The 12,087-nt window shown below is 37.6% G+C and overlaps 1 protein-coding gene across 3 annotated transcripts in view; it reads right to left on the bottom strand.

Moving 5' to 3' along the window:
• Nucleotides 1-464: 464 nt before the first annotated feature.
• The window catches only part of si:dkey-229b18.3, a 64,998-nt gene continuing 53,375 nt past the window's right edge, over nucleotides 465-12,087 (bottom strand). For 2 of the 3 annotated variants that reach the window (XM_039743853.1, XM_039743854.1), the window contains 3 exons: nucleotides 11,275-11,496; nucleotides 9,744-9,859; nucleotides 465-1,156 (listed from right to left, as the gene is read on the bottom strand). In XM_039743853.1, coding sequence (XP_039599787.1) covers nucleotides 9,764-9,859; nucleotides 11,275-11,496 — 318 coding nt within the window. In that variant the 3' untranslated portion in view covers nucleotides 465-1,156; nucleotides 9,744-9,763. Of the gene's footprint in view, nucleotides 1,157-9,743; nucleotides 9,860-11,274; nucleotides 11,497-12,087 lie in introns of those variants that run through there. The other variant, XR_005632544.1, reaches the window with a different exon arrangement.

Below are 12,087 nucleotides of genomic sequence, written 5' to 3'. Positions count from 1 at the left end.
GATCTTTCTATCCTTCCTAAAATGTGTACCCATCTATGTTATATGCATCCCCATCTTTGATATTTAGCCAGGTTTCAGTTACTGCTATAATATCATAATTGAACTCAGCCGAGTACTGAAAACTAATGCCATAAAGTATTTGGTGTTTTAGATTTGTAATTAACTTACAAACATACACACTCACCAGTATTCCACTTTTTTCCATTTTGACATTAAATAGTCTTTTTTTCTAATATCCAATGTCAAAAAGGCTGTGAACTTAGCGCAGGACCCAGACAGATGATCCAGGAGCAGATAAAACTGCTGGAGAACACATGGCATAGCCTGGCCGGTCTAGCTTGACACTTTGCCACCAGTAAGGCAAGAGGAATGAAAGTGAAGTAAAAGCGGTAAACATGCTTCTCTTTGTTTATCAACATTATGTTATACATAAGAGAACACAGCATTTAGAAATCCCAAAATTTATTAAAGTTTTATTTTTCTTACAGCCCAGATACATCTAGACTTTCACATTTGTACTTGAAAATACAAAGTTAAAAATGCAATAGTTTATAAACAAAGCTAATATTAAATATTTAAAAGTTACTTCCAGTAAATATAAATGACATTATCCTCTTATTTTAAAACTTCAGAATTTAGCACTCTTACCATAATTATAACAAATATATTTTTAAAATAACCTTTGACTGAGCAAAGCTCTTTTATAAATAACAATATGCTTTAATTCCATACTAACATCTTAGCATTAAAATGCAGTCTTACAGCATGGTGGTTGTATCTGAATACAAACACAGGAACCAGAGCAATAAAAAAATCTGTTCCTTCAAGTAAATCCAGCTAACTCGCACTTCATTTTTATTAAAATGTAGACATGTCTGGTGTACAATAAAAACTAAGATCATTTAGGAACTTAATAAAACATTCTAATCATAAAAATTCTGAAATAACTTAAAACTATTTAATTACGTTTTAAATTATACACAAGTAGAACATTTAAGTTATAGTTATGGGGATAAAGTACACAGGGATGGAAATATGTACAAGAAAACTTATATTTTCAAAGTCCATTCCACTCCTGAACACTTGATGGGATGTTCCATTCTCCATGCACACAATTAAGACAGTCAGTGCTGAAAACCTCCACATTTACTTTCACCTGGAATAAAACAAACATACGCAAATTATCCTAGATGTTCTCAAAATGAGTGTCCCTCCTAGGCAGAAGCAAAAAGTCATTTAAAAATGTTGCTGTCTATATAAATGTCAACCACTTATAACTGCAAAATGTTTAAAATGGACTCCAAAATTGTAAGAGCACTTTATAGACTAAAAAGAAAATGATCCATTATAAGTGCAACTAACAATTGACAACAAAGGATGCACAAGTTAAAGGCTACATGATTACTGGCAATGAACAGAATTAATAACCAAGGTTCAAGCAAACCTGAGACAATGGAGTAGAACTCAAAAGGACCAACAGCCCACCACTCTATTAGCATTCGACATATACATTGCTCTATAAGGTGTTGCACTGCCAAGTTAGTGGTCCTGAAAGGCAGTGTTTGTAATGTAGTGGCTAATATTATGCAACAGTGTTCCCTCACAATTACCCACTCCGTTGATAAAAATGAGCAAAAAGGGCTCAATCTTTCATATTTCATTTTGCAGAGTAGAAACAATGGATGACATCTGAGAAGTTGTCTGAGAATTATTGTGCTAAAATTTGGAGCTATCCAGCAGCTAAGCTGTCTTTATATGGTGCACACTGTACTGCATTTCACCTAGTCCTATGACAGGGTGCCCTGCTTGAGGCAAATTCTATGAAAAATGTGTTAGAATAATTTATGGACATTCTGGTGTTAATTAGTCCTGCTAATTCAGCCGCATAAAATACATGGAGACATGTAAAAGTTTGGGCACCCTTGCTTAAAATGTCTATTTACTGTGAAATATTAAGTGAGAAGATGATGAACCAACCACCAAATGGCATAAAGTTAAAGATGACACACTTCATTTCAGCATTTTATGCAAGATTAGAGTATTTTTTTCTTTTTGTACAATTGCACATTGAAAAAACGAAAGGAGCACCATCAAACGTTTGGGCACCCCATGATGACTGAGGTCTCAGATAACTTTTCCCGATGACTCGGACCTTAACGAGACTGTTAGGGCCATGGCTTGTTCACAGTCATTGTTAGGAAACCCCAGGTGATGCAAACTGCAAAGCTGTATAAATTTTCTCACTCCTCAAACTTTGTCCCAAAAATTATCAGCCATGTGCTCCTATAAGCAGCTGCCTAGTACTCTGAAAAAATAAAATAACTGATGCTCACAAAGCAGGAGAAGGCTACAAGAAGATAGCAAAGCATTTACAGGTAGCGGTTTCCTCACTTTCAAGGTCAAGTTGAGGGCTGAAACTCCAAGAAAACTGAAAGAACTGCTCATTGGATTGTTAGAAAGGAAAATAAAAACCCCCGTCTGACTGGAAAAGACCTTCAGGAAGATTTAGCAGACTCTGGAGTGGTGGTACACCGTTCTACTTGTAGTGACACCTGAACAAATACAACCTTCTTGGTACAGTCAGCAGAAGAAAACCTTTCCTGCGCCCTAGCCACACAATTCAGCACCTGGCGTTTGCAAATATAAACAAGCCCTGTGGACTGATGAAGTCAAAATAGAACTTCTTAGTCACAATGGGCAAAGGGATGTTTGGAGAAAGAAGGGTGCCGATTTCCCAGAAAAGAAAACCTCTCCAGCTACTAAGCATGGGGGTGGATAGATCAGGCTTTGGGCTTGTGTTGCAGCCAATGGCACAGGAAATGAGTCACTGGCAGAGAGAAGAATGGTTTCAAACAAATACCAGCAAATTCTGAAAGCAAATGTCACACAATCTGTAAAGAAATGTTAAAAAGAGCATGGGTCCTACAGCAAGGTGATGATCCAAAACACAATTTAAAATCTACAATGGAATCATTCAAGAGGTGCAAGCAGGCGGTTTTGCCATGGCCCTTTCAGTCCCCCAACCTAAACATCACTCAAAATCTGTGGACAGATGTCAAAAGAGCAGTGCATGCAAGACAGCCCAAGAATCTTGCAGATACTGGAAACCTTTTGCAAGTACGAATGGGTGAAAATGCACCAAGAAAGAACTGAAAGACTCTTAGCTGGCTACAAAAAGTGTCAACAAGCTGTACTTGCCAAAGGGGGTGTTAAGCACTGACCATGTCAGGTACCCAAACAATTGCTTTAGACATTTTTTTTTGGTATTTTGTACCTGTGAAAGATGGAAAGAAAAAAATCATTATCTTGCTTAAATATTAAAGAAATGTGTCATCTTTAACTTTATGCCTTTTGGTGGTCAGTTCATCTGCTCACTTCATTATTAACACTAAACAGACATTTTAAGCAAGGGTGCCTGAACCTTTACATTCCACTATACACTAAGAGACAACCATGAGTGAATTGTGCTTAAAATTCGGTGGGAACAATTAGACGGCTCACTGAGTGTCACATTTCCAAACCAATGCATTATGAAGGTGGTGCTCTAAGTAGCGGTGGCAATTTTGTACCACAAAGCTCAGAGGTGCTCTCTTTAACCTTGTCCAACAGAGAGCAAGCTGCTGTTTACACAGAACCATCTACAGTCAAAAAGTCTCCTCAAAAATACTAATGGACTTATAAATGTGTGTCATATATACAAAATAAACATTACCTGATGCAAGGGAAAACCTTTTCTGTAGCATTTGATTAAAAAATGGCATTTGATGGCATCAATGGATGAATGGTGAATGTGAACGATACATTGTCAGGTGCTGTGCGTGCTCTCTATTGTTCAGCATCACAATGACAGTGTAGAAGTCGAAGTTTGAAAGAATTAGAAGCTATATTTATGAATATATGAACTGCAAAATATGCATTTGAAGTAAATGGTGTGTCACACTTCAAAGAACTGCCACTAAGAGCTTATAACGAAGAGCCTCAGGAGATGCAGATTTCAGTGCTCAAAACACCCAAATCAACAAATTCTTCCAACACTACCAAAGATGCACAGATGAGGCTGCACAAACCTCCTTCTTCTGACTGCACATCAAAACAGCTTTAACAATACTGTCTAAAAATGAATTGCAAACAATGCCATGCCAGAAGACAGACACTTCTCAAACTTGTGGAGCCCAGTAGCTGTGGTGGTCTCTGTGTGTGTGTGTGTGTGTGTGTCTGTCTGTCTGTCGCCCATGTTGCAACACTCATTATTATGTGCAAATTATTAAACTTCAGTTAACTTGTGCTACTGAGCTCCTGAATTGATAACAATTTTAGCTTTTGGTTTTGTCTCCGCATCAAATCTTTTATTCGGGTATATTTTGCTCTCTCTCTCTGAAACCCCACAGCACACAGTTTTACCGCTATTGACCACACACTTTTACTGGGGTGATTCCAAACATGTATTTCTCATTTGAGAATCACAACTAGTTCCACAATATTAGACAGCAATAAAATATGTGCCCATCTTTGAGTTTTATGTAGACATGGGTGTATCTGGAACTAACAGCTTTTTAAAAAATGCACATAATGAGTATTTTCGGTTGAACAGAGAAATCCATTATTTCTTTTTTTGTGTATATGGTATTCTTATGCAAAATAAAAAAAAAATACTTGTATACTATCCCGAGTTTAAAGCAGGCTTTTATTTACTGCACCTGAAATTTTCCAATCAGCACATTCTTACTTAGATTGCATTTCTCTTGGAAATGGATTTTAGACCAACATTATTCAAATGTTTTGACCTTTGCAGCCATGCCCATACACAATACAATGGTGTTATACATTTGTATCTTTTCCTCATCTACTGTACATGTTTGTATGACTGAAACAGACAGCTCCAAGTAAAGCATATGCGTTGACTCCTTAACTAGGCCCTTGGTCAAATTAAAAAGGTCACACTGAAGTGTGTCTGCCCAAGCCTTGCAGTCTCACATTTAGTGGTTGTTTATACAGAATACCTGGATTTGTGATAGAAGATTCTCTCATATATGAACACCACTTTTTGGATCATGTTTTAAATTAAATTATCATGCTTCATTAGATCCATCCATTTTTTCCATAAGAATTTTGATATTCCTTGGAATAGTATAGCAGTAGAGTAGTAAGTCCTGTTTCCTCATTGGTGTAGAATCCTGACTTCTAATCTCACCTGGCTATGGTCTGTGTGAATTTTACACATTCTCCCCATACAGGGGGTTTTCTCTTGGTACTTCATTTTTCTTTGAACATCTTAAAGCATTTAGATTACTTTACCCGCTGAATCTGAACTGGTCCAGTGAGTGTTTGAGTGTTTGCTTGTACCTTGTGACAGGCAGAAGGCCAGAATCAGTCCTAGATGGCATACTGCTCAAATACTGCCAAAAACTGTTCATTCCTCAGCCATTGCGAATTGGCTAAAGCCAGTTCAATAATCAATTGATCAAGGATATGTCAATATTGTGTTTGTTTTACTTGTAGGTTTTGTGCTATAGTTCATCTCTGCCCTGAGGTACAGATGAAGGACAAATATTTAGAATAGAACTTTGTACTCGTGATCATAGCCCTTAACAATTGGTTGAAGAGGTTGTTTAGTTCCATCTACAATTGTGGGACTGTTACCAGTCAAATTAATTGGATTAAAGTGCATGCATTTTCTTATCATAGCCCCATAATGACAGACAAACATAAAATTCCTGGAAAAAGGTAAAAAAAACCTCACTGAGAAAGATGATTTCTGGAGCGAGTTGGATGAAGTGATGAACAGTGTACTCAAGGGACAGAAAGTGGTGATTGGAGCAGATTTCAATGGGTATGTTGGTGAAGGGAACAGTGGAGGTGATGGGTAGATATGGTGTCAAGGAGAGGAATGAAGAAGGTCAGAGGATAGTGGATTTTGCTAAAAGGATGGACATGGCTGTGGTGAATACGTATTTTAAGAAGACGGAGGAACATATGGTTACATACAAGAGTGGAGGAAGATGCACACAGGTAGATTACATCCTATGCATAAGAGTTGATCTGAAGGAGATTGAAGACTGCAAAGTGGTGGCAGGGGAAAATGTAGTTAAGCAGCATAGGATGGTGGTCTGTAGGATGACAGAGATCAAGAAGAGGAAGAGAGTGAGGGCAGAGCCAAGGATCAAAATGATGAAAGTTGAAAAAGGAACACTGCAAGGTTGAGTTTAGAGAGGAGGTGAGACAGGCACTGGGTGGCAGTGAAGAGTTACCAGACAGCTGGAAAACTACAGCAGATGTAGTAAGGGTGACAGCAAGAAGGGTCCTTGGCGTGACATCTGGAAAGAGGAAGGAAACCTGGTGGTGGAATGAGGAAATACAGTAGAGTATACAGAGGAAGAGGATGGCAAAGAAGTGGGATAGTGAGAAAGATGCAGAAAGTAGACAAGAGTACTAGGAGATAAGATGCAAGGTGAAGAGAGTGGTGGCGAAGGCTAAAGAAAAGGTGTATGATGAGTTGTATGAGAGGTTGGACACTAAGGAGGGAGAAAAGGTCCTGTACCAATTGGCTAAACAGAGGGACCGAGCTGGGAAAGATGTGCAGCAGGTTAGGGTGATAAAGGATAAAGATGGAAACGTACTCACAAGCAAGGACAGCGTGTTGAGCAGATGGAAAGAGTACTTTGAGAGGCTGATGAATAAAGAAAACGAGAGAGAAGAGGTTAGATGATGTGGAGATAGTGAATCAGGAAGTGCAACGGATTAGCAAGGAGGAAGTAAGGACAGCTATAAAGAGGATGAAAAACGGAAAGGCTGTTGGTCCAGATGACATACCTATGGAAGCGTGGAGGTGTTTAGGAGAGATGGCAGTGGCATTTTTAACCAGGCTGTTTAATGGAATCTTGGAAAGTGAGAGGATGCCTGAGGAGTGGAGAAGAAGTGTACTGGTGCCGATATTTAAGAATAAGGGGGATGTGCACGACTGCAGTAACTACAGGGGAATAAAACTAATGAGCCACAGCATGAAGTTATGGGAAAGAGTAGTGGAAGCTAGGATAAGAAGTGAGGTGATCATTAGTGAGCAGCAGTATGGTTTCATGCCAAGAAAAAGCACCACAGATGCAATGTTTGCTCTGAGGATGTTGATGGAGAAGATTAGAGAAGGCCAGAAGGAGCTGCATTGCGTCTTTGTAGACCTGGAGAAAGGATATGACATAGTGCCTCGAGAGGAGCTGTGGTATTGTATGAGGAATTCGGGAGTGGCAGAGAAGTATGTAAGAGTTGTACAGGCTATGTATGAGGGAAGTGTGACAGTGGTAGGAGTGACAGATGCATTCAAGTTAGAGGTGGGATTACATCAGGGATCGGCTCTGAGCCCTTTCTTATTTGCAATGGTGGTGGACAGGTTGACAGACGAGATTAGACTGGACTATGATGTTTGCTGAAGACATTATGATCTGTAGTGATAGTAGGGAGCAGGTTGAGGAGACCCTGGAGAGGTGGAGATATGCTCTAGAGAGGAGAGGAATGAAGGTCAGTAGGAACAAGACAGAATACATGTGTGTAAATGAGAGTGAGGTCAGTGGAATGGTGAGGATGCAGGGAGGAGAGCTGGCAAAGGTGGATGAGTTTAAATACTTGGGATCAACAGTACAGAGTAATGGCGATTGTGGAAGAGAGGTGAAAAAGAGTGCAGGCAGGGTGGAATAGGTGGAGAAGAGTGTCAGGAGTAATTTGTGACAGATGGGTATCAGCAAGAGTGAAAGGGAAGGTCTACAGGACGGTAGTGAGATCAGCTATGTTATATGGGTTGGAAACGGTGGCACTGACCAGAAAGCAGGAGACAGTGCTGGAGGTGGCAGAGTTAAAGATGGTAGGATTTGCTTTGGGCATGACAAGGATGAACAGGATTAGAAATGAGTATATTAGAGGGTCAGCTCAAGTTGGACGGTTGGGAGACAAAGTCAGAGAGAAGAGATTGCATTGGTTTGGACATGTGCAGGGGAGAGATGCTGAGTATATTGGGAGAAGAATGCTAAAGATAGCGCTGCCAGGGAAGAGGAAAAGAGGGAGACCTCACAGAAGGTTTATGGATGTGGTGAGAGAGGACATGCAGGTGATGGGTGTAACAGAACAAGATGCAGAGTTCAGAAAGATATGGAAGAAGATGATCTGCTGTGGCGACCCCTAACGGGAGCAGCCGAAAGAAGGAGGAACCACTTTAAGGGAATAATTAAGTTTGCCCCCAATAAAATGCAACGCAACTTGCTCTGTATGTACTTTTTCATCTTCAGAATCTGATGCCCTTTATCAGTAGAGTGTCAGCAGCTCTTTTTTTATATGTAGAATTATTACCATTCAGGACATACTATATATTATTAGTCTGGGAACTAGCAGCAGTTTCTAAGAATTATCAAGGATAAATTCAAGGAAGCACACATTGCTATAATATAGGAGGAGGAGACTTAATCGTAAATGTAAAACTCAAACTGATTTTCTCCTAGTAGTGGACTAGCAGTTAGAGGTACACCAAAATCATAAGAAACAATCCTTATACTAGAGATGCACTGATACTACTGGTGGGTACTCGGTTTGGTCCAGCACCACTCCATAAGTAGATATACCTGGCATCAACTTTTCTTATGGCGGACTCCAAAGGGCAAATAAACACTGGATCTAAGTTTCAGCAGACGAAATTTTAAATAGGGTATACCATCTTGTTAATTTGATGTAGACAAAGTGAGCCTGCAAGGGTGGCATAAAAGACACTGGAGGTAGAGTAGCAAATTGAAAACCTACCAGTATTCCTGAATTCCCAAAACAGATCAATGATATACACTTCTGTAGCTTCACATTTTTATTATTATTATTTTTTTTAAGAAGACATTTCAGCACTGTGCAAGCACATTTTAATAGGGTTAGGGGCCTCAAATTAAAAAACAGCCTGCTCTTTAGAAATTAATCATAAAAACTAGTTCCAATCAATGTCTAATCTCGGTTCAGCTTTGATAAAGTTTTTAATGTAATGTATAAGCAGAAATTCTGCACTGAAAAGTTAAAACCAGAGTACATCAGCCATTCAATATAGTTCTTTAACACATTTATTTTTGACTCTAGCATATCTGCTCTATAGCAATCCTACTCTTCTTCTCTTATACTAGTAACAAATTTTCACAAATTTAGAAACAATTTTATTCAAGTCTTGTGGTAAGATTCCCAGCAGTTTAAGACAATGAAAAAAGTAAGACAGCATGAGTTAAGAGCAAAGTATCCTGCCTACAGTTGTCATTACTGCACATAATTTATTATGATTAAATTACAATAATGAAGGTCAGAATCTCATGACCAAAAACCTGAAATCAATAGCACAGCATTAACCAAGGAAAAGATTTGCAAGGCAGATTTTTTTTTTTTTTAAATAAATGTCACTCATTGTACACAATTATGTACACTAAAACTCCAGTTAGAGCTGTGCATCTCCTGTTCTGAACCTAGTCGCTGAATGCTTGATTTTCACACTACATATTAGAAAAATAGCACACAACATTTTTTGCAGCTATGGTTCAAAACACCCCATATGATGTTCAAAATTAAATAGCTTTTTAGTCAATGTAACATTTTTACAGATGCATGTTAAACACGTTAAAGTACAACCTTAAAGTTCAGTATATAATACCAAAATAAAAACTCATACATTAGACTGTGCACAATATATTTTCAATTAGAATACACATTCATGTTTCAAATATAGAAAATGGCATACTTACATATCTTAGCAGACTTCCTCTCATTTCAAGCAATTTCTACATTTATAAATTAACTGATCATGAGTACGAATATGACTCTGCACATTTCTCATTCTAAAGAATGACTTTTTGCACAGCTGAAAAAGAGCAAATCAAATAACATGTTATCTAACCTAATAAAATTACATATGTAGCTAGCCATGTACTTTCCAGAAGACTAATTCATGAATTTTATGCACTCTACCTATTCATATCCTCCAACAGATGTGTGCACTAGAGCTGCAAACTAACTACTAATCAATACTAACTACAGCTGCTGGAAGCATCTTGGGAGAAACTAAACTACATACTAACCTAAACAATGAGGAAATCAAAACTGCCTTAATATGTTGGTTAGTTCTATAAAATGCATATCCTTATGCATCATACAGACTGTTGTGCACATATACAAATACAAAATAAATAAATAAAAAAAATACAGACATATAGCACCTGTCCCAATTTGGATTTAACTGTAACAGGGAAATGAATCAATAATAGAAAAAGTGCCATAAAAAAAACAATGAGACATGCAGGCAAAACTTAATTTTGATTAAATGAAGCTGTCCTGATACACAGTGAAAAGATAAGGTTTGCCTAATAAATGTAACCATTAATTAATGTTTAAGAATGGTAATGCTGTTAGTGGTGTGCACATTGAAAATAATGCAAGTTTATATATACAGACAGACAGACACACAGTGTACATATAGAAACAGAATATCTCACTGCCTGTATGTTCCCAATACAATCCAACACCCTTTGACCGATGTAGACAAAATTTTGCACAGATGCTTTCTAGGACCTTACGAACAAGACAACTAATTTGGAACCCAAAATTTGGTCCCTGTGGATCTAAAAAAGTGGTGTGCCACAGTTTGCACATTACTGCCACCAGCTGGCTCAAAAAAAGTGAAAGATCTGAATAGCAACTCTGCAAAATGCTTCTATCTACTGTAACATTAAAAAAAAAAAAGTATTGTATGCTTTTGCTTTGTCTGACTTTTTTTCCTCCATAATTTAAGCACTAACTGTGCATCTTGAACTAAGACCAGGAGTCACACATGATAGTGTTCATGGTTACAACTTATCAAGGAGGTACCGTAATTCTGGAATCCTATCTGACCCAAAAAGAACAAATTCTCAACACAAGACAGCAGAGACACCGATATGCAATGTGGATAGCGGATAGCACAGCTAGCAATAACACTATTAAATAAACAAACAAAAACCTTTGCTTTCTTTCCTTAACCTATTCTACAAAAATAAATTAAAACAACGTGCATGGACTTTAGCAAGTATATGACTTATGTATCAAATATATACGCAAACACATACACAATATACCACATTTTAATCCAAATTGATAAACTATGCCATCTAGACACAATTTCACATGTAAGTTTGCCATTATACCAAATATTTGCTTCAAACAAATTCAGAATATAATTCAGGCATACAAAATGTTTAAAACTCAACACTGTAAAAGAGAAATTAAAAAAAGCATACTTACAGGACAAGGCCAATGTTTTCCTTCTATGTGTCTTATTTTGTGCATAATAAGGGAGTCACAGCTCTTGAATGTCACACGACAATGAGGGCAGGTATGAGAAGGCAGAGGGGCACCACTGCCAATACTAGATCTTCTAACCTTTATTTCTTTAGCTTGCTTCTTTTTGACAGGTTCTATAAAACTCCCCTGTCTTGAGTTCACTTTTACCATTTTCTGTAAATTCTGAAAACAAGCAACAAAGACAGACAATATATTAAAACTTGAGCTTTATCAACAAACAATACTTGGTTTAGTGTAACACTAATTTTTTAATGGCAATACACTATACACAATGAAAAATTAATATAAACATGTGAGTGTACAATGATAGCAGGATTTTTGATAACTAAAGGTGGCCTAGTAAGTAAGGGGCTGTAATTTTAAACAGGAAAAGCTCACTGTGAAAGAACCGAGTCAAATTATTTTTTAATGTAGTTATAACAAACAAATTAACCCATTTTAAAAGGAATGTCAAATTAGCCTAAAATTAAAGTTTGACTATTCATATTAAAATATTCACATACTGTATATTAAAATGTGCTGCACATACATTTGCAGCACATATGGTTTTTAAATATTTCTTACTGTTGTTTTGCCTAATTGCTTGCAGACTATCAGCAAATCATGACATACTTGCAACTTTAGCACAGTTGTTTAAAATAAGCAAGTGGAAACGACAACTTGAAAGTACAACCCTTCACAAAAATTGAATGGACACGATCAAGGAGAAACACCAGATTAGGTGCACAGGACCAGTTTTGACTTCATACTTGT

Source organism: Polypterus senegalus, chromosome 2 (assembly GCF_016835505.1).
Source record: "Polypterus senegalus isolate Bchr_013 chromosome 2, ASM1683550v1, whole genome shotgun sequence".
In the NCBI taxonomy this organism is placed as follows: domain Eukaryota; kingdom Metazoa; phylum Chordata; class Cladistia; order Polypteriformes; family Polypteridae; genus Polypterus; species Polypterus senegalus.
This window is presented reverse-complemented; position numbering and strand designations above follow the sequence as displayed.